Below are 21,974 nucleotides of genomic sequence, written 5' to 3'. Positions count from 1 at the left end.
TACGTTTCCCGAGGTTGAAAAAAAAGCCACATTTGCAAGATTCTCACAGAGCTCCAGTGCCGCCCGCCGCTGTCTCGGTGATAAGGTATGACAGCACCGGTTTGAGGGGAGAACACATACGGCGTAGATGACTCATCAACATCACGGGAATCCTAAAAAGCTGCCATGTATCTAATTTGGATAGAGGACTTGGGGAATAGCTGGGTATCTGGCAGACTTTGGGTCAGGGATTCCCTGGCTAACTGTTGCGCTTGCGCGTTAACGTCTCGGCCTGCGGGCATCAATCTAACGAGCGGGATCCGCTCAAGTAAATGAGCTAACTCCATCAGCCAAGCGTTTACCCGGGGTTACCGGCTGAAACATTGCACACCAGGGCCTCTTTTCCTTTCGATCCATTCCCCACATATGGACCTCTGTGTGCCCCTTCTGGGCAACAACACCTGCTCTGTGCACATTCACTCACACTAACACAATTTTTTTTTTTTTTTTTTTTTAAAGGAGGGGGTGGCAAATAGTGTGTGAAATACAGGGGGGTCCAGGTGGGTCTGCATGTGTATGTATGTATGCATACATGCATACATACATATGTATATATGTATGTATGCATGTAAGAAAGATCACTCTTTCCTAATATTCCATATATGCATGCTGCAAATTAAGGACATTTTAAGGAAATTTAGATTTAGACCCTCCCCCCAAATATTGACTGGAATTTCGCAAAACTGGGCCCAAATAAAATGACTTGATCGAAATGAGCGAAGCCAAACGGCGGCCGGGTTTTAAACCACAGGTCAGGCAACAATCTTGTTCCTCCAGCTCAGCCCTCAATCATTTGTACCACGAAAGGGACGGATGTGTTTGTGGCCGACGGGCTACAAATAGGTGTGCGGACGGACGGATGGACGGATGGATGGATGGATGAACAGATTGACGAGAGTGTGTTAAGCGATTCGCTATGGCAACTCTGGCTGAACCCGTAATTTGTCAGAGGCCAAGTGAGTGTATAAGGGAGGGCAGTATGGATGGGAACTGGGCGGCTGTGCTGGCAGGGAGTCTCTTACTCAGCACGGCGGAGCCACAACACATGATAAAATGTGCATGTTGTGAAATTGTTATGAATCCCCCCCCCCCTCCCCTCCCTCCTATGTGCGCGTGCGAGCATCAGGGTCCTCCGGCGAACAGCTAGCTAACAGAGAGGCAAGCCTGACACCTAGAGGCCAGCTTTACAAAACGCTTCAGCAAAAACAAAAAAAGCACAGCATTCTGTCGGCATGAAAGCTAAAATCTATTAAATAAACTCACTTCAACTGTTGCGCTGACACAATGCAGTCTGTTTCCGACAAGTCTGTGTCAGACAGTTCCAGCAATTTCCTGTCAATTCGAGTAGTTTCTACTGAGCAACGGTGTTGAATGCAACCCTCAACACAGTTATACGAGTTTAAAAATAAATAAATAAATGGAGGACAGGGGGCACTAAAGGGTTTTAATCATAATCTACTGAAATAAAAGCAAACATTATTACCCACAATGCCTCAACCATGGTAGCCGACCTGGGAAATAGCTCATTAGAGGTTGCTAGCTTTACGAACTGGAGTTCATAATTTACATTCAAGCTTCACAGGATTTCTTTCGATAATAAAAACGAGAACAAAAACAAACGGATCCCTCTGACTCACAAAATATCTCAAGAGCCTAAGTGTGAATTCACAGGCGTACGGTCACTTATTCACCAAAGTAATTCCAAAATTTGGTACATTAAGGTTATGGTTGGACTCCATTATTACACAGTCATCAAGCGCTCACAGATTCAGCAGGAGATGAAGGTTTTACCGGTTGATGTAAAATTGAATCCTTCAGCCATTTCAGGTTGTGCGCAAGAAAGACACAACCAGGGTCAGTGTGTATTTCAAAAGCCATTATTATTTTTCTTTTTTTTTTTTTGGGCGAAAACAGCCTGTACATTCGATATAAAGAGCCAAAAATCAGCCACACACAGTCAAATGCAGGAAGTGACATCCGTCACCCCAAAGGAGTAAGCTCCTGCCCCTGCATGGGATTTTCTTCAGCAGGTGCTTTTACAATGTTGAGGGACCAGAGCCAAAGGAAGTGAGGAAGGAGACAAATTAATTTGTTATTCATACAAGTCAAAGTTATGCATGAAATGAATAATTCCACAATTAGTTTGTCGCTTTTTGACTCTCGTCGAAAAAAATGTATTACCCAAACCAGATTCTTTTTTAACTCAGACCGCGCACTGCACACATACACAAAGTTGCACAAAAGAAAGCAAATCATTTTTAGCAAATATTTAGACGCGATACAGTATGAAGATTGTTATTTATACCAAAAACAAACAAAAAGAAACCCAATTACCAAAAAAAATACAGACATAAACTCGCACTTTGCACATTTTAGATGGCATTTTACTCAAGAGTTCTAAACTCAGTAACCAAGAACAGGGAAGGGAGGTAAACTGACATTTCGTAAAAAGCTTGTGAAAAATGAAAGTGGTAATAGGTGCATTGTGACTATAGATTCATTTGGCAACAACCGCAGAGGCCAAAATGTTTTTTGTTTTTTGTTAACCTACTAGTTTTTTGTTGTTGATATGATAATATCATATTAGTGTTTCTTGATCGCTGGAGCACTTTAAATGTTTCATCGTTCTGGCTGTATAAGTTCACACTGAAATTAAACAGTGGGCGTCAGGCTGAAAAGTCATCCTTCCCAACAAGCTTTCAAAGTTTTAGCTAGTTTTTTGTTTGTTTTTTTGTATTTAGAATTGTTCTAAAATAAGTTTTATTAGTCTTTCAGTGGCGATCAAAATGTTTCCGATCCAATCCAATACTATATTAATGCACTGCTGGACTATATGGGTCAATCTGACCCTGTGTAATATCAAAGTAAAAATAAATAGCTTTCCGTTAAGGTTTTTTTTTTTGGAACAAATATAATTTAGGTATTTTTTTCCTAATAAATATCACACCATCTGTTTGCACCGAGTCCCTGCTGCCCGATTCTGTAGCACCTGAGACGACCTACTGTTCTTCCTATTACTTTCTTGAGAAGACGCTTTGACAATAAATAAAGAATAAACTTTTTATGGCTTCATAATTTTTTTTAAATTGTTTTTTTAAATATAAAATCACCTAAAAGTGTCTCTGTTCAGTAACCACACAAATCGCTTTGGAAAGGTTCAGATCTTTGACAACAAAACTTTGGCGTAGCTGGTAGCGCTTCGGCATGGCTACAGTTTTCACGTAGGAGGAGTGCGAATGGTTGCACGGAGAAGCATATTTTGATGGATGGTTGTAAACAAAGGTGAACGTTCGTGAGGCCTGGGAGTGTTGGCTGAAGTCAGAGGATCGTTTCAAACAGGCCGGTTCAAAACGACTCGCCTCAGGTTGAATAAAGAAACGTCTTTTTATATATATGTGCCCATTTCGATAGTATCGCTCACCGATTTTAACACGCAAGAAAAAGGAAATAAAACGACAACCATGAAATGTGGGGGGAGGGGAGGGAAAAAAGGGTGAAGACACCATCCACACTATATTAAAGTGCTGAGAGAGGAGAAGAGGTTGGAAGAAACCGACGGGACTGAAGCTCCGAAGAAAAAAAAAAAAAACGGAAACAGACGGTTAGACAAAGAAGCCACGCTGTTAGCTAGCGGACGCGCACTCCAAATGCATTAACGGGGCCGTGGCCACTATCTTGAGCGCACTTTGGCACATTTCGAGGGCTTTTCAAAGCCTATTTTAGGGCTAAAGGGTCCGCGTTTAGGTGGCGTTAAGAGCCTCGGCGAAGCTTCAAAAAAGCCCGACCGAGGATCGTCGCTCTTTTGTATAGCTGATGTAAAAAGGAGGGTTTTCGAGGCAGGTGTGTGTGAGGGAGGGGGAAGAGGAGGGATGAATGGATCCCAATCAAATCGACGGGGGTGAAAGGAAAGGTGTTGCGCCACCCCCTGCTGGGGAACAAACTCTTTCCTTCCAGTTCTCTTGGGGAGCAGAACCGGGACGTCTCAGCCACCTCGTGCAGTTTGGCGGGGGGGGAATCAGAGTCGGGCGGCGACGGTTTTCTGCGTCGGCAGCTTCCCTCCTGGGCAGACAGGACAGATTTGGAGATTTTTTTCAGCCCAATGCGGCTGGCCGCTGGTTCCCCCCCCGCCCCGGTCGTTTCTTACCCAGAGTGTCCTCCAACGAGTTCACCATCACCTTGTTGACCACCAGGTTCCCCTGATCGGCTCTGAGCGGGAAAAACACGAGAGCGAGGAGCTATTTTTCGGAGCTCCACTGAACGGTTGCGACAATTTTGACTTTGGAACTTTAAAGCTAAAGCGACTTTTGGGGTCCGTTGACACACGGCGCGAGCGCGATCAAAACCAACGTACCCCTTGATTTTCCGCACGGCTCCCAGTCTGAGCAGAGCTGCTAGGATGTTCTTCTGGAGGTCTGACGACAGCACTTCGGTGTACCGGAGAGTGCCTGGCAAAAATATTGCACCGTTTACAGAGGGCTGAGGCAGGATGCAGAGACACATACTGGCATATGGTGAACATGTGATTAAAAACAAACATTAAAACAACCTGCTAGAAGCTGTCTGAGGATGAACTTGCGAACAGCTGGAATGAACTGCTTTTCAGTCAGAGGCTCTGTGGCCTCTTCGCACAGGAACCTGCACACCATCTGGGAAGAGGAAGAAGCACAACGTATGTAGTAACACACACACACACACACACACACACACACACACACGTATAAGATGAAATGCAACAACATATTCCATAAAGATGTCGAGTCAGTTCTGCCTCATGACAAATAAAATATTTCACTACATGCAGTGAACTAACTTTCCTGTGCAAAGTTACCCCTCACCTGGTATCCCTGTAGAAAGGGATCTAGCATATTGGTGAAGAACGTCAGTGTTCTGTGTCCTCTGTCTGCTACCAGAACCTCATGTTGGGTAACCTGTAGAGCGCCGGTCTTGCCCAGCAGGTAGCAGGCCTCCTCAAAGTCCTGCATGAAGCCAGTGACATAACGAAACTCACGAAGTCTGATTGGCCAGTGAGTTTTCTTTTCCCCGCCCCACTTTGGATTCCAGTTCCTCACCTGAACCGTAGCTCCAGGACTGAGGATGAACTCATTCGACAACATGTTCCAGAGGAAGCTGAAAGCGTTAAAAACCTCCTCTGGAAGACACAACAGCAAAGAGACCAAGATGTTTTTGCGAGCAGGATGGGTCACGACGCAGCTATTCTCACGAGAAAATCCGAAAAGGTTGAAAGCTGGAGTGCTCAAGTTGGTTTAAACAAGCACGCACACACACACGCTTACGTTTCTGATTGGATGAGGCTGACTGGATGGCCGAGGCCAGCAGGGCCGGTCGGACGAACAGGTGCAGGATCTGGTTCCTGTAGGAGGCACAGGAGAGCACGACCACTGCCTGGCTCAGGAGCTCCTCCTCCGGTGTGACGCGACCGCAAGGCTCCCCTGATCCAACCCGTCCTCCAGCTTCTGGAGGTGGAAAAAAAACGGGTCCAAGAAACAACAATTGTCTTAGCTTAGCGTGCACAGTTAGGAATAGAAACGCGTTTCTGGCTGTTAAAATGTAGTAAAAAACAAAAACCATGTTGCATTTTAGAAGATATACTACTGCCAAGAGGCTGATTGTACCGTTGTAGAGGAACAACTGATACCAAGAGTCAACACAAACCTTCCACTGCGAGCCAGACCCGTCCATTAGCGACTCTCACCAGGCCTTCGTGAAGGGAAAGGCTGGAGGAAACTACCTCTGACGGAGGGACGTGGTCTGAAGGAGGGAATAGTAAGAGGAATTTGTTGTTCGACCAAATCCAATGAAATACACAGCAGTGGGAAATTGTACTCAATCCTGATTATTGTCATTGAAGGTCAAGTGTGTAATATTTGGATGGATAAAAACAGCGACATCAAGAGATTACAGTTCAGACTGCAGCGTCTTTCGCGCCTCCCCCCCACCCCTACACTTGCCAGTGAGCTACAATGGCCTAAGCACCCAAACCTGGATACCTCGTCCACCTCCTCCTTCGTTAGTTTATAGGAGGACGCGAGCAGTCACCCTAATTACGAAACGCGCTTCCAGGTGGGCTGGATTGTCCACACCGGGCTTCCTTAGAAATATGGCGGCGCAAGATGGCAGCTAACTGAGAGAAAGACCCTATATGCGTAATATATTAAGCATTTACCAATACAAATCGTAAATCTGGCAAAATATTACATACTGGACCTTTAAATGTAATGGCATGTTTGCACTTTCAACACTGTACCAGGCCAGTGGAGGAAGGCGCCGTACTGCCTTGAAACGTCCCTGAGCCAGATGGCTCCTGCGGTCAAGTCTTCCAGCAGCATCCCCCGTCCGTGCTTGCCACTCTGGCTCTGGTGGTGTTGGTGGTCCTGGAGCAGCAGAGTCGCTAGCAGGACCCACGGCTTCAGCACCATGTTCTCTTCCTGCGCCCTCACCAGTCTGTAGGCTACGTCGTTCACAAAGCTCTGCACGTCCCCGCTGGGCTTCTTGGGGATGTGTCTGTTGAAAAGAGCTTACAGTTAAGATTATAAAATATATATATATAATGAGTAGGGGTGGAGGAAAAAAAAAATCGATTTTTAGATTAATCTTAGATTAATATGACATTGCCAATTGTGAATATATATATATACATATGTATATATATATATACATATATATACATATATATATACATATACATATATATATACATATATATACATATACATATACATATATATATATACATATATATGTATATATATATATATATATGTATATATATATATATATATATATATATATACATACACACACACATACACACACACACATATATATATACATATATGTATGAATCGTGATAAATCGCGCTTCTCGATTAATCGCGATTAATTGCATCGTAGCCCTCTGAATATGAATTGAATTCAATCGCCAGGTACCTCGCGATTCCCACCCCTAATTAGAAGCACAGCGCAGCTAACTTTCACATGCCAGATGTTTGTTTTTACTAATTATCAACAGATTTGTTACATAACACAGACGATTTTCCGCAGAGAAAAGATGAGAAAATTACAGCAACAAAATTTGATAAATAATTCTCTCTCATTCAACAGCAGGCAGACTGACAGCTGGCAGACACATACATATATTCAACCACCAGATGTTGCTGTTGCTGCTGCTGCTATCTGTCACACTGACATCAGAGTGGCTGTTGGACGCAGGATGATTTTGATCCATTCTGGGTGAAACTTTCCCTCCATTGGTTTCTCTACATTTGGACAAGTCCTGGTTTCCCTATCGCCGTTCTCAAGCCGGGCTCTAATGTGGATCTCCTCCGTGCGAATACACTTGTCCCCCCCCGAACCCTCTGGAGCCGTCGGACCTGACATTTAAACATTACGAGGCGTTTTAACGACTCGGCGCTGAGTTTCCGAATGCCGCCTTGTACCTGGGGACCAGGTTGAACTGGCAGCGGTTCACTCTGCCCTCCGCTAAACTTCTGACGGACATGGGTTGCCCAAAGTACACGTGTATGCTGCCATAGTCTTCGCTGAGGACCTTTCTGGCTTTGAACAGGCCCTGCGAAAGACAGAGGGGGAGAAATAGAGAACGAAGAGCAGGTGTGATGACGTGCAGTTCCAATTAGGTACATTTCTACCGCAAACAATCAAAGCTGTCAGTTCTACTCGGATTGCATTCACGTGAAGAATGTGGAAAATGGCTCACTGAGGTGGATTCTTTGGGTTTGGGGACACCCAGCAGCTCTCTGGCGTAAAGAGCCTCTTCCAAGATCCTCTCGTAGCTGATACTGACTGGAACCAAAGTCACGTCAAACACTTCTCCTTTCAGGAACGGATCCAATACTATATTCAGCAGGCCTGTAAATGGACGGGACAATGAGAAGAACAGTCCGCCTTTTGTGGGGGTAATGGACCAATAAGCAGAGGCTTTGTGCTGTAAAAACCAGCAACAATATAATGTTTTTTTTACAGATTCTGATTTTTTTTTTTTTTTTATGAAAATGTACTGGTTTACAAAAAGAGAGGAAGTTTATCTTGTTACTTGCCCAACTTTGGTGTCAAAGACTTGGACGTCCGACTTCTGGTTCCCTCGAGGAAGAATTCCACTGGTGCAAATCCATTCTGGTGGGGGCAAAAACATTGCTCGGTACTGAGAAATAATGTTATTAACTAGGGATATTAACAATCCATTAACTGTTGATTAAGAATTTAATCGATTAAATTAAATTAGTCGCAATTAATTTAATTAATTTTTTTTTTTTTTTTTTTTTTTTTTACACGGCTAGTTAATATCATTACAACAGTGTAGTGGCAGGAAAGAGCAATTCACCTGTAGATACTGTGATAGTCATAGTATACCCAGAACAAGTTACTTTTAAACAACTTCAAAAAAAAAAAATTGGTTGAATTGGAGGATACGTTTGGGTTGTTTTTTTTTTTACTGTTCTCTTGTGTAAAAATGGGTCAGATTAGACCCTCAACATTATTTAAGGGTTAAATAATGTGTTCTTTACACATTTTTCATTGTGAAATTTAGAAGAAAAAAAAAAATTGTGGCTTATCAATTAGTCGATCATTGATCGATAAGGTCAATCAACTAACGATTAATGAATTCATCGATCATTTGGATCCCTGTTATCAACCCAACGCAGGTCAATATGGGCTACGTCGAACTTTTAGAAAGAGCGTCCACACCTTCAGGATGGTCCTGACGTACTCCGAGAACACAGACCAGTAGAGTTTATCCCCACCAAACGACCTGCGGATGAAGAACGCTCCAGACATCCGCAGCATCTCGCCCACAAACTTCATTCCCATGAAGTCTGAAGGGGAAAACACAAACAGGAGGTCAGAGAGAATCATCACCCTTTATATTTTTCTTTCTTGTCATACTGTGTCTCGGTATCTCATAAATGAACTCCAACAGAATGGGAAAATGTCATCTTTTAAAAATTTCCTGTGCACTTTTTCACCAAGTGACTGTTACAAATCACACAGCTCTTGCTGGAAATGAGCCCTTTGTGATGTCACAAAGAGTTCTCATACTTTTCCAGGCATGTGACACGCACACAAACGCACACAGACACACACAGACACACGTGAATTTGTAAAAATAAATAAATAAATAAAAGTTTGCAAATGAAAAAAAAATAGCATGCTAGTATGCTAGTTAGCGTGCTTGTTTCCTCGAGCCTTTGTGTCTCCTTAAAATTGCTTTTAGAATTGTTTTCATACTTTGCTGTTTTAATTGTTTGTATCTGTTTTAATGGTGTTTTTTTTTTTTACTTATGTACAGCCCTTTGGCCAACTCTGTTGTTTTAATATGTGCTATATAAATAAATTTGATTTGATTTAGTAATTTTCTCATCATTTACTTTGATCATCACACACAGACACATACACAACTACACACACACACACACACACAGTAGAAATATTAGAGGGCAATTTGTAAGAACTATTATTCAAAATATAAATTCTGAAACTATTCGCAGCTCTGCTCTCGATGGTGTGAGCGCCCACCCATGCCAGAGGCGATGACGGGCAGAGCCAGGTCGTAGGTGAACATGAGGTACGACATCAACAGGAAGTCCAAGTAACTGCGGTGACTGGGCAGCAGAACCACTGGGTGCTCCTGAATGGCTTGCTGAAGCTGAAAGCAGAGCACAAAGCTCAGTCAGTCAGTCAGTCAGAGTGGCTGCCCGCCTTTTAGCATTTCACCAGTGCCTTTGCGTCCTTGTCTGCGTCCTCACCCTCTGGATGCCCTCCTCGTTGACGCAGACGCTCCTGAACAGGGTTTTGAAGACCTTGCAGAGCGCGAGGGCGAAGAAGCGAACCGTGCTGAGCTGCATTCTGTGGGCCATCTCCTCCAAGATGGCGCCCGCCTCCTCCTGGAGTTCATCAGGAGCCCTTCCCGTCTCCTGGGAAACCTGCGCAATTACGCCACTCGCGTTATCGCTTGGACCAATCCGGTTGCCAAGCTGTGCAGTTTTATTTTTTAATTTTTTTACAACTGGATTTGTAATTTTACGATTCGTTTATGAGGGGCTGTTAAGTCATATTCTGTGCGTAGGCCGAGATGAAACTGGATCGAGATGGAAAATACCACAAGTTATTGCGGGGGGAAAAGGAAATTAAATTATACACTCCAGATACTACAGATGCACCGATACCACTTTTTTGCAGAACGAGTAGAGTACAAATACTTTCTTTTCAGCACTAACCAAAACCAGTACTTAATAAGGCCATTACACGTTACAGAATTACTTAGATTTCTTTTTTTCCCACATATATTTTAACAAAATTCATCAGCATGTTTTTCAAGAACATGGTGACTGTCAGGAGTTCCACTGCAGTACAAACTTAACAAAATTGTCATACACAGACATATACAACTGGTATTGGTGTCATGGTATCGGCACAAATGGTGTACTTAACCGCAGTATCGGTACCAATACCCGATACTAGTATCGATACTAGTACCGATATCGATACTAGTACCGATACTAGCATCGGTATCAGCGCATCGCTAGCCTCCACCGCATCTACATGACCAAAATGCATTGAGCTGCTGCCGTGCGATTAGCTAGCTTGGTTAACGTTAGAACAACTGAACAAGCACAATCCATTTCTGTTCTGTTTCCCCCGTCGCCTTTACCTGGCTGATAACATGGCGCAGCTGATCGGACTGGAGCACCATGCCTTTCAGCATGTGGGCCTTGCAGGGCACCAGTCCCTTGTAGAGGACGGGCGTGTAACATTTGAGGGCGTATCTCAGGTCGCTGGAGCGTCTCCTCTCCTCGAGGATGTCCTCGAAGTCGTCCCTTTTCTTCAGCATGGGGTCTCTATGCTGGAAAATGACGAAAAATCTCAAATAGATACAAACTGGCCAGCCACTAACCAATTTAAATCTAATGCAGTTATCTAGCATGAGCTATTTACAAGACTATTAGAGTGCAGCAATCATTTTTGTTAAGTTGGACTTATCATTTGTTTTGGTAAAAATGTTCAATACAGAAATTCACTTCAAAAAACGACTGTCGTTTTCTGAAGCTCGCTTTGCACTAATAAAACAACGCTTGATGCACGTTGAAGTGTCAAGAGCTTGGTCGGCAGCAAGTGATTTGCAAAGTAAATACACCACACAGCACATACAACATCCAAGAGGAGGAGGGGGGGGGGGGGTAATGGGTGTAAAGGGAGGAGAAACAGGTTGCAACTGTAACGTCGTTGTTTGAAAAGTTAAATCGAATGCAAAAAAATCTTAACGGCAACAGTTGAGTAACAGTTTACAGCACGACGGTGTGTCGTGTCTTAAAGTCGTGTGACAGCTGTTGTACTGGAAAGTTGGCTGCTACGCTGGCTGGCAATGGAGAGTGGAATTCACCTGTGTGAGTCAAATGTCAGCTTGAATCCACTCTTGCTTTATGAGCTCGGCACTGAGGGGAAACAAGACATACATACCGTATATACAGTGTCCGATGCCATACTTGGTACCTTGACAGACACGCAGGCGATGCATCCAATGGCTTTATCCAAACGCGATAATATTTACGACTCCTGGTCTAAATATCTCGGCTTTCACTGATAACTGCACCCAAGGAAGTCTGCATGGGCGGTTTTTTTTAGAGAACACTTCCTCAATGCTTCCGTAATTACGGTGTCCGAGAAGGACCCAAACTTAGTGACTCTACTTCCTCCGCACGTGTCGCGACGCTATGTTGACATTCGTGTCATGCGTGTGGATTTGACTTTAGAAACATACTTTTCGATTTAAATTGTATTTATCCGCGACTCGTGATGAACACCAAGACGAACGGAGAGGCAGACGAAGATAGTCTGTTCCTTGAACACGTTTTGGACAAGCTTTACGACTTCGGTAAGAGGAGCTAGCTTGGGAGCTAGCTTTACTAGCCAGACCCAATTAGTTTGTTTTTATTGCCGTGTGTGTAACGCATAGAGGTCGCTACCAAAATTAGATATGTCGCTTGTGGTGCATCAGCGATTGTTCTGTATTTCCACAAAAAAAAAAAACAATGACTCCAAAGTCCAATGGTAGTTATCGCTGTCGTTAGTGAATGGTGCGGTGGAACGCACAGCTCATAAGACGCTGTTGCCTACGCTGCCTCTTTGTAGTGCATCACTACTAAATTAATGTGTGTTTTAAATGCTTATTTCCTTGGAAGCAGACCTGTTGTGTGCTCACGTGGTTAATTCGTGTCGCAGGGAATGGGCCCTCTTCAAAACAGAAGCCCAAGTCGCAGAAGAGGAAAAAACGACAGAGGAGTGACGAAGAGGATGAAACTGAAGCGTCGTCGCCCTCGACAGAGGAGGCGCACCGGGAGACTGAAGGCACCGCCACAGTCTCTGATCATGTCGACTCTGGGCATGGGCAAAGAGGTGAGCAACATTAGTGTGTCACAATGTAGGCCATTACACTGGTGGTCTGTATCCCTGAACTGGAACTTATCCGACACAACATCTAGGAGAGAGCCTCTTTGACGTGGGAATTGTCTTATTTGTCACCTAATTAGCTCTTGCTGCTATCAAACTGGTCCTCTTTTTCTAAAACCAGGCCCCATCCCGATTTACAGTCTGAATAACTGCTTCTCTGCTTGTCTGATTGGCTCTCAGCAGTGATGAGAACCTGCCTTGCTCCTTGCTGATAGCTTCCGAATTTAGCACACACTTGATGATTTGTTTGTTTTGTCTTTTTGTGTTTTCGTAGTGCCAGCTATCCAGCAGGTGAGCCAGGTGGAGGTTGTCACCTTTCAAGACCCGAGGAAAAAAATGAAAACCAAAGCGAGTCCAGCTCCAGTCACAGTGTCTGTAAGTCTATGAGATATGTTGCCTGCAGCTGAACTGCTGAAGTTTTAGTTGATCGGGGGCTTTAACTTTTGCATCAGCCTGTGCGGAGAAACTTTTCCGCTTTGAACCTTCACATTAACTTACAGTGTGAAATGTAGATGGTCGGTGCGGTTACCTGCACTGTCGCAAAACAATGTTTGCAGCGACGAGCTTCAAAGCCCCCGCAACCCTGTACAGGAGCGGAGACGGTTTGACTTTTGGTTTGCCTCGTTGTTATGTTGTTGTCTCACATTTCTATTCATGGCAACCTCTTCTTTTGTCTTTCTTTTCTTTGATCGCCTGCCATCTTTGCGTCAAGGATGTCCCGACAACCAGGACGAAGCAAGAGAAAAAGCTTGAGAAAAAGCTTGAAAAAATCGACTTGGAAAAGGTTTGAATCACAACTGTCACAGCATTTCAGTCCTCAGTGGTGTAAATTAGCTCTTTTGTTTCTGTAAACTGTAAACTGCACTCGGAATACGTAGAGCTAACTCATTAGTCCACTAGGTCTCGGACACACTTGTGAACAGTGTGTGTGTGTGCGCGTGTGTTTGCGTCAGGCTCGCCTAGAGGTCCATCGCTTTGGCATCACGGGCTACAAGAAGGAGCAGCAGCGGGTCTTTGAAGAGGACAGGGCAATCATGCTCGGTGCCAGAGTAAGGACGTCCCACAATGTACAAAGGTGTGGTTCATCGTTACACATCGGTACAGCAACTCACAGCTAATCTGTTGTCTCTCGTCAGCCGCCCAAGAAGGAATACGTCAACTACAAGGCTCTGCAGCAGCAGGTCAAAGAAAAGAAGCAGAGAGCAAAGGAGGACACGCAGCCGGTAAGACTGAAAACTCCCCGTTTGACAGGTGGAGCTTTAATTGCATTCGGTTTGTTTGTCTTCTTGTATCTAAATGTATTGTGTTTACTCACAGTATGAATCAGTCAAGTTAAAGAGGTGGGACAATTAACAAAAAGTTCTTTTGAGACGGCGACAGAAACCAATCTGGATCTGTGTGATTTACTCAATTTAATCTTTTGGGACTATTTGGGAAGACAAAGCCACGCACAGATTCCAAAGTATTCCCGCATCAAAGGGTCTTCAAAGTACTTCTTCTCAAGCGTTGATGTGATGCCAACAGATTCTATCAGACTTTTATACCTCTTACTGCTTTTATATCTACTTTCTTTCCTCCAATCTGCAGGAACTAAAGAAAAAGAAGAAAACAAGTAATCCAAGGTGAGTAAAGCGAAATACCTCTGAAAATATGTAACTCGTTTATTATGGCAGGAAATATTTTCTCATTAAGTATAAAACATGAATTTTATCATCTGATTGGTTTCCAAGCGCAGAATCAATTCTAAGTTTTTGTCTTTTAAATGTGTTGAATGTAGATGCTACTGACAGGGAATCAGGGAGCAGAGAACTATGTTCTTTCTTTAATTTACTTACTGATTACTGACCCTTTTATCCTTTTTCCAACTCCACAAGGGACAGGAAGAAGCCGCAGTCCACGTCCTCGGCTTCTGGAAAAGCCCCCACGGGTCAGGTGGGCCGCTTCAAGAACGGCTTGCTGGTCCTCAGCTCCAAGGAGATCCAGAAAATTAAAGGCAGCAAGTTTGGCAAATAGAAGTAAGAGTTTTGTTTTTTCTCTCAACGCTGTAAAAACACATATGAATATAACTGCTGACATAATCAGAGACCAGAATCAGTAATGGCATATGCAAAACTCAAGTTTCGTCTTAAGACTACTAATACTCATCCAAATACAAATTTTGTTTATTGATTAAAAATAGAAATAATATATAAATATTTTCCAGATATTTGTTTGTCTTTTCAAAATTTTGGGCTGCAACAGAATTTTTTTTTTTTTTTTTTTTTATTGCTAACAAGACAAAATAAGAACTTTATTCTGGTTCTTGTACTGTGGATGTTTTGCAAGGGACAAACAGTGCACGTGCAGCATGTGGTCGACTGCACTAAATTAAACTCCACTTGGAGACTCCAGACTGATTCTTATGATTGCTGTTTACTTTTATCTGAGTTGAATGTTCCTATTTTGCAGGCAAAGAATAAAACCTCGACTGGAAAGATCTCAGTAAAGCTTGAAGTTGAAGAGGTCCAGTATCAGAGACTGAGCTCACGGAGGAGGTTGACGCCGCCGCTGACGACCGACAGACTGTTAAAGCGAAGCCGCAGCCGGTCGTCTCCAAACAAGAAGTGGACGCAACAGAAACACTGGCGCCGTTCTCCCATCACGTTCATTTATTTTGTTCTTATAAATGAGCCCGAAGAAAAGACATTTGAGATTCGTCGTGTTTTACACTGCAAAGGTTTTTTTTTTTTTTTAAATTCAGTTACAATGCATTTCTCATATACAAACCATGGAGTCGTACAAAACGTTTACATTTACACTAGCAGGCGAGGAGGGAGGGCAGCATGAGGGGACGGAGGGGGGCCGCTGACGATGAAGGTAAAAACGACACGCACCAAGTCGTCTGGCAGGGAAACACAGAAAAATGTCTTGTGTCATGTGTGTTGTTTGCTTTTTTTTTTCTTTTTTTTTAAAATTGTAACACCCCCTGGCCCCTTGTAAACAAGACGCTGCACCTGCGCTGTAAACATCAGTACAGAGTTGAAGTTCTGCATCTCAGGGAGCATCAAGAGCGATGGATTATTGGTGGGGGGGCAATAATGATCATGACCAACGCGAGAAGTTCATTTCTGGCAGCGTCTGCGTGAGGTCACAAATTCTCACAGCAGTTTCGTTAAGCGGCGTTTTCCTCTTCTCTTTGTTCTAATGACAGAATCTTGATATGAAAAGGTGTATCTGCAGCACGTTGCACACATTTCAAGCTGTAAGCAAACCTAATGGAAACTATAGACAGCCTGTATATACACACATTTATAACATGTATGATCTGGTACCCTTCAACAAAACTATAAAAGAGAGAAAGAAAAAAAAAGGACAAATATATTTACATGGTTGCTAAATAAATCTGCTGTTTATTCTTTATAGCTGACAGCAGTGACATGCTTTACTCCCCCCCCCCCAACACACACACCCACACACACATACTGTACATACAGTAGTATCCTGACTAAATAATCTCACATTCATGGGTGGGCAAGTGTAGGGTAAAGGGACATGCCGTACAAGTGTAATAACGTATCTAGATGGGGGTTTATATATCGGATCATCATCTGCATATGTGCACAGAATTTGGGAACTGTGGAAAAGGCTAAAACCTTATTTTGCCTGTGACTTTTTGAGCCTCTTCCTGCTCACGATTTTCCTCGCTGCCAGTGTTTTCAAATAGCCGGCAGTCACGCAGACACATTAATTGTCCGAAACTCTTAAAACAAGATTTTTTTAATTTTTTTTTACCTTGGTGGTTCACGCGGTCATACGAATCTGTTGCTAGCTGTTGTGTTAGGTCAGACCTGGAGGCAGGTTTATTTTTATTTATTTTTGTATTTTTTACTCCCTCACCTCTACCCTTGAGTCTGGAGGGCAGTGTAACAGTGAAGCTGAGCGGTCCGAATATCTTATTTGATGCAGATGAAGCCCTAAGGTGGTGGCTGCCAGTCTGGGGAATATCTGATAGAATCATCGCCTTTGGCGTAAAGATTGGCTTTCTGGGTCAAGGAAAAATAAACTGGTCAAATACTGATTTTTTTTTTTTTTTTCTCTTTTTACAATGATGCTGCATTCAGGTCATATGGGAAAATAAGTAAGGGACAAAAACTGACGGCAAATGTCCATTGTCCTCGAAAATTTCCATGTCCAGTCATTTTATGGCGCAACAGTGATCAGAGAAAAAAAATCAGATTGCATATTTAAAATAAATACTTTAAATTTAAATAATGTTAGGTGAAAAAGGGTGAGTTTTAATTAGAAAAAGACAGCAAAGTTCATAAACACTGAAAAGTGAAAAGCAATTTTCAATTTCTTAAAGCACCTTTAAGATGATTAAGATCATGATCATTCCAAATCGCTTGCACAGATTTTTGTTTTCCATATAAAGTAGAGGTTTTACATGGAAGTCTTTCCTACATGGCTTGAAAGCAATATTCATTGTCAAAATTATCAAATAGTGTAGATTAATCTACATTTATTTCAAGAAAAAAAAAATAAAGCACACAAGCCTATCCTTATCCAAAAAGCTTGACAGTTATTCCTGGGTTGATATCTGTTGTTTGCTTTGGAAAAAAAATAAATAATAGAAGGATTTGACAGTATCTGCGAACACGACAACTTTTTTTGTTTCAATAAATATTTTTAAATAAATATACTCACAGGTTTGCACATGATATAACCATTCTGTTCCTGTAATAAAATAGAACTAAGAAAATCCGTTAAAACTCTGTTTCATCTAATATTTGTCAGCTGCGTGTAAGTTGCATTTGTAAAAACCTGTGGAATTGTCCCTGATTGTGCATTTAGACAACGTGAGTTGTGAGTTGCCCGCCACGTTTTGGTCTACCGACATGTCTTCAAACATAAAATAGAGGTTTTAAAGGAAAGGAAAAGCACAGTTTTGTCATGCTGATGATCAACTGTTGAGCTGGCTCCGTCCTGCTGTTACCGCCGATGAACGGCAGGGGGCGAGCTGCGCCCAGCAGTTAGCTTGACCGTCCCTCACTGCAGTAGTAGAACGCTATTTACATCGCAGTTTAGCATATTTTGTAAACGTGTTTGCTGCTCGTGTCCATGCTCTGTATCCAAAACTCGGTATTTACAGTTATGTGGATAGTCATTCAGTCACACATCAATGCCAAACCGCCCTGCCACAAATGGGGGCGGGGGGAGGGGGATAAAAACGTTTCACAACCCTTCAATAATGAAATTCGACCTCCTGACAAACCCCACTGCTGCGCTCATACAATTCACAAAATATACATCGGCTCGTTTAAGCCCGTATAGATAGTCACAGTGGCTTGGCTGAGTTCTGAAGCTGCTGCTGCTCCTCTTCAGGCTTCAAGTGTTTAAGCAGCGACGCTTAAAAAAAAAAAAAATTACCTGATGTGACTTTTCAACGCTGTTTTCAGCACGACAGATTAAAAAGGATGCCCGAAAGCGTCTGAGAGACTACAGAGAGACTGAGCGATGAGCAGATAATAAAATTACCATGAGACAGCCACACTTCTCTCATCTGTGTGTGACGCACAGGAGCAGCTATTGGTATTGTAGCCCCCCCAAAAAAATCAGTGGGTTCGGTCGCCTAGCGTGGTATTTTCAGTCTTCTCTTGACGTACAACCCTCAAGGGAGAGGTTGCTCTTCATTAGGTCAGGTCACACCACCAGTTGACCCAACCCTGGGTTGATGAAATGCAGTGTTCAGTGGCAAGTGCACCGTCTACTTTGCAGTATTCCTGTTAAAACTACCCCCTACCCATTGGATACAAAAATAAAAGCTGCGCGATAAAATCTCTGGCACCGACAGTCACTGCGAAGATGAGGTTTAAAAGGGTTAGTTCAACATTTTTGGAAAATTCGCCTAATTTCCTGTATCTATATTAGGGACGTACCGATGCTACCGATTTTTTTTTACAGAACACGTAGAGTACTCGCATTTCAAGACTCACCGATATCGATACCGAGTACTTAATAAGGATCTTTATATACAAGAAAGAACTTTATGGAATATTATTATTTTTCCACAGCTGTTCTGCTACTGAAATAAAATTCCTCAGCATGTTTTTCTGTGACTGCCACAAGTTTCACTGCAGTAAAAACACAAATTTAACTGAATTGTCACATACATAAATAACAACTGGTATCTGTGTTGTGGTATCGGCACATATTTCACAAGTACGAGTAAAGTATTCAACCCCTGTATGGGTGCCGATACCGATAATGGTATCGGTGCCGATACCAGATATCACTGTTATCGGTGCCGATACCCGGTATTGGTATCGGTGCGGATACCCGGTATTGGTATCGGTGCATCCCTAATTGGCAAATTTGCCAAAATGTTGAACAATCCCTTTCATTTGCAGTATGTAATCAGTATGGCCACAGTTGTAAGACCGCGAGGGCTTGGACACAGTATTTACCGAGACAAACGTTTCAGAAAATGCCTTCTGTCTCTGATCTTGTGAGGAACAGTTTTGTTGCTATAATATTTCCTGGTCCTAAGCTCGGATGTTACATTTAGGATGGGCCATTTGTCTGGTCTTCAGCATCTCCGGCTACACACGTGAGCGCGATCTCAGTGCGTGGCAGTTAGTGACACCGTTTAGTTAGTGACTCGTCTGTTCGCCGAAGATGAGAAGCCTGCGAGGGAGGGCTGTGCTTTTGGAGCAGCAATTTGGAGGGGGAAAAGCGAGACAGCCGTGAATATTTCATGGCGGGAAACATGCGGCGGCGCCAGTGTAACTCCTGCAAAACATCCTCGTCATCTAGTTTTATCTCGAAAGACCAGAAGAAGAAAAAAAAAAAAAACACCTGAGAGCGAAGCAGAGAAATCGCCCTACCGCCTCCAAAACCTACCAGTCTTGGGGCTCTTTATGGCTCTCTCTCTCATGGTACATATTCATATATATTTTACTTACTTGTCTGCTGGGCGGCTTTCTTATCATTCCTCTCAAACACTTGTCGAGATTTAAGCAGTCATAGTAACATACACAGAGTCATGATACAGATTGGGGTTGACAATGAAGCGGGGTCCAAGACTGAGGGCACGTTGAGAAGTACGACGGAGAGGTCGGTCACAGCTGACGAGAGCGGAGAAGGTCCATGTGGGCAGCGAAAGCGAGGCCGCGCATGACACCCGCCGGTTTGATTTTTTTTTTTTGGATGGGTGAGAAGTTTCCTACTGTTTTACGACCTTTGACACCTCCAGGCCTGATAGCAGCGTCACCTGAAAGGGACAACCAGAACGATCAGTTCGTCACACCGAGCAAGAAACGAGGACAAGACTGTAGGTTTATTTCCGTTAGCGTTTGAAATTGTTAGCGCCTAATGGAAATGGGTACGAAAAACTTCCGATGTGGCCAAAAGGTTTGGACACTTGAGGTCGTGTTTGAAAAATAAATGTGCATAACTTGCAAAACTGTTGAGTAAACTCTTTATTTCGTTAGTCAATGTAACGTTCCGTTTAAAATGAAGAAGATGCCATTACGTATTGAGACCGCAACTGTGGCAAACCTGCTGGAATTCAGAAGATCGACCAGAATCCAATGGAGGATGTGCGTTTATTGCCGCACAGCATCACTTGAGGAAAAGTTTTATCAGCATTCCGCATGCAAGGGATGGAAACTTGTCATGGAAGCATGACTTTTAAAAATGTTGAATTTCCCTGATTTTACAGGGTATGGTTGAGAATTGCTGGCGAGTATAAGAGCAAAGTTGATTGTCATTTTTAAAGAGGTGCAAATAGGGGCCTCTGGCCATAATATGTCCATTTGTAATATACATTACTAATTCACGGTGCACAATTAAAGTAAAACTGCAGATATTAATGTTGCAAGACAACATCAAACACAGTCCCTTATGCAGGAGCTTCAGCTCCTGATCTCACTATGCCCATTTGGACAACGACATACAGGTACAATGAGGACACAGTAACCCACATGCACATACCAGACCATACATACAAGACCATGTATGAACACCCAGACACGCACACACACACAGACACTGACCTGTACGTTCCTATTGAGGCTGACAGCGGGTACAAACACCCCGTCCAGGGCCTCGAAGGCAGTGGGTCCGTGCTGCTCCTTGTTGATGTAAAAAGTCAGAGTGTGTTGGGTCAAATCCAGCAGGATGCCCACGGTCGAGCCCTTGGTGATGCCTCCCTCCGCCCTACACACGGCACACAAACAATGACAAGAAAACAAATCAAATGACTCGTGCTTCCGGCACAAGCGATGTGGATGTTTTGCGATTGATTACAAATTGACGATAAGTTTGGAGTTTTGCCTTAAACGAGCTTTTGCCTTAAAGAAATAACAGTTAAAAAATACATAATGCAAAGATTAATTTATAAAAAAAAAATAAAAAAAAAACCCTAACCAGATCAATTGGCATCTCTTTCGAAAGAAGGTCGCAATGATTTCTTTTTTTTTTTTTTTTTTTTTGCGAGTATAAAATCAGGACAGCAGCCGAATAGCGGATGCTGCAATGTCAGCAGTTTCATCAGGACATTTCCTCAATAAAAACGGGGCAAAGGATGTTACTACAGGCTTTTCCCTGCTGCGGTATAACTCCGACTGCAGCGCATCATGGCTCGTTGTGTGTGGTGCCTTGCCCGTTGCCGTAACGGAAGGCATCGCCTTGTTCTCAGCAGTGAAGCGATACACTTCCCATGTATCGAATGTGACTAACTGGAGATTTCAAAACTAGCTTTGGAGGTTTGCTTGTTTCTTCTTCTTTTCAAACACTTCCCTTGACAAATAAATCCCAAATATATACACAAAGAAAATGAACAAATGCCACGTTAATTGATTTTAGAATTTCAATAATTTGTGTCCATAGAGAGACAGAGCTAGAGATAGGTAGAGAGAGGTTGGAGGCCCAATGGAGCTGCAGTACATCTGTGATGTTGCTTCTGAAGCCCAGGCATGAAAACAACCACATACACACACAAGCGTCCTCAAAGCACCGTTCCCTAAAGGCAGGTGTACACATGTCGACCACCACGGCAAAGGGACAGACGGGGCATCGTAATCAATATGAAACAGAATTAGACGCCACAGGTTTGTCAAATTCTCTGTGAGGACCTGATGATCACTGTGAAGAGGATTCAGTGTGGTGTGGAATGAAGATTTTTCCCTGTATTTTCTTCTTCTTCTTCGCGCGTGTGTGTGTGTGTGTGTGTGGTCTGGTGAGAGAGATATTTGTACTTGATGTCCTCCACTCTTCTTCTTCTTCTTTAGCTCCCTGGTGTGTTTGTTAGCTGCTGCTGTCTAAACCCCAGGGAGCCCGCTGTCATCCTCTGTGTTTGTCATTATCCTCTGCGTGCACACACTCCGTAGCGCAAGCTACCAACAACACTGGTGGGCATACCGCAAAAATCATGTCAGCGTCTTCCTCACTTGTCATTCGTCCTTTTTTTTTTTT

General features: G+C 43.2%; 3 protein-coding genes across 3 annotated transcripts in view; 1 reads left to right on the top strand and 2 right to left on the bottom strand.

The window, feature by feature from the left end:
* Nucleotides 1-1,887: 1,887 nt before the first annotated feature.
* On the bottom strand, nt 1,888-11,781 carry gnpat (glyceronephosphate O-acyltransferase). The gene is made up of 17 exons (XM_076037501.1): nt 11,532-11,781; nt 10,726-10,917; nt 9,821-9,997; nt 9,591-9,720; nt 8,763-8,890; nt 8,114-8,189; nt 7,774-7,925; nt 7,496-7,626; nt 6,305-6,561; nt 5,713-5,808; nt 5,334-5,510; nt 5,109-5,188; nt 4,875-5,015; nt 4,586-4,685; nt 4,391-4,484; nt 4,184-4,245; nt 1,888-4,098 (listed from the first exon to the last, which is right to left on the bottom strand). Exons 1-17 carry the CDS (start codon nt 11,553-11,555, stop codon nt 4,055-4,057), a joined length of 2,061 nt encoding a protein of 686 aa, XP_075893616.1. The 5' UTR covers nt 11,556-11,781; the 3' UTR covers nt 1,888-4,054.
* On the top strand, nt 11,754-18,048 carry fsaf1 (40S small subunit processome assembly factor 1). Its single transcript, XM_076037500.1, has 9 exons — nt 11,754-11,946; nt 12,294-12,467; nt 12,802-12,896; nt 13,234-13,305; nt 13,475-13,570; nt 13,658-13,744; nt 14,109-14,143; nt 14,396-14,536; nt 14,970-18,048. Exons 1-8 carry the CDS (start codon nt 11,868-11,870, stop codon nt 14,532-14,534), a joined length of 777 nt encoding a protein of 258 aa, XP_075893615.1. The 5' UTR covers nt 11,754-11,867; the 3' UTR covers nt 14,535-14,536; nt 14,970-18,048.
* A 1,626-nt stretch (nt 18,049-19,674) lies between these two features.
* The window catches only part of trim67 (tripartite motif containing 67), a 45,887-nt gene continuing 43,587 nt past the window's right edge, over nt 19,675-21,974 (bottom strand). The window contains exons 10-11 of the mRNA XM_076037541.1: nt 20,555-20,717; nt 19,675-19,770 (exon numbers count right to left, since the gene is read on the bottom strand). Coding sequence (XP_075893656.1) covers nt 19,723-19,770; nt 20,555-20,717 — 211 coding nt within the window. The 3' untranslated portion in view covers nt 19,675-19,722. The remainder of the gene's footprint in view (nt 19,771-20,554; nt 20,718-21,974) is intronic.

This window comes from Nelusetta ayraudi, unplaced genomic scaffold (genome assembly GCF_046127955.1).
Source record: "Nelusetta ayraudi isolate G7.1 ecotype Tasmania unplaced genomic scaffold, CSIRO-AGI_Nayr_v1 ptg000052l, whole genome shotgun sequence".
Classification (NCBI taxonomy): Eukaryota; Metazoa; Chordata; class Actinopteri; order Tetraodontiformes; family Monacanthidae; genus Nelusetta; species Nelusetta ayraudi.
Note: the sequence above shows the minus strand (reverse complement) of the source record. Positions and strands in the feature narration are given on the sequence as shown.

Bases quoted from the DNA above. Each gene is read 5' to 3' on its own strand.
- gnpat (XM_076037501.1), bottom strand. From the start codon at position 11,555: ATGGCATCGGACACTGTATATACG. The intron at 5,809-6,304 runs GTACAGTGTTGA...TCCCTCCTTCAG, and splicing joins CGCCTTCCTCCACTGGCCTG to ACCACGTCCCTCCGTCAGAG. The intron at 4,686-4,874 runs GTGAGGGGTAAC...TCCTCTTCCCAG, and splicing joins CCTTTCTACAGGGATACCAG to ATGGTGTGCAGGTTCCTGTG.
- fsaf1 (XM_076037500.1), top strand. From the start codon at position 11,868: ATGAACACCAAGACGAACGGAGAGGCAGACGAAGATAGTCTGTTCCTT. The intron at 12,468-12,801 runs GTGAGCAACATT...TCGTAGTGCCAG, and splicing joins CTCTGGGCATGGGCAAAGAG to CTATCCAGCAGGTGAGCCAG. The intron at 12,897-13,233 runs GTAAGTCTATGA...CTTTGCGTCAAG, and splicing joins CAGCTCCAGTCACAGTGTCT to GATGTCCCGACAACCAGGAC.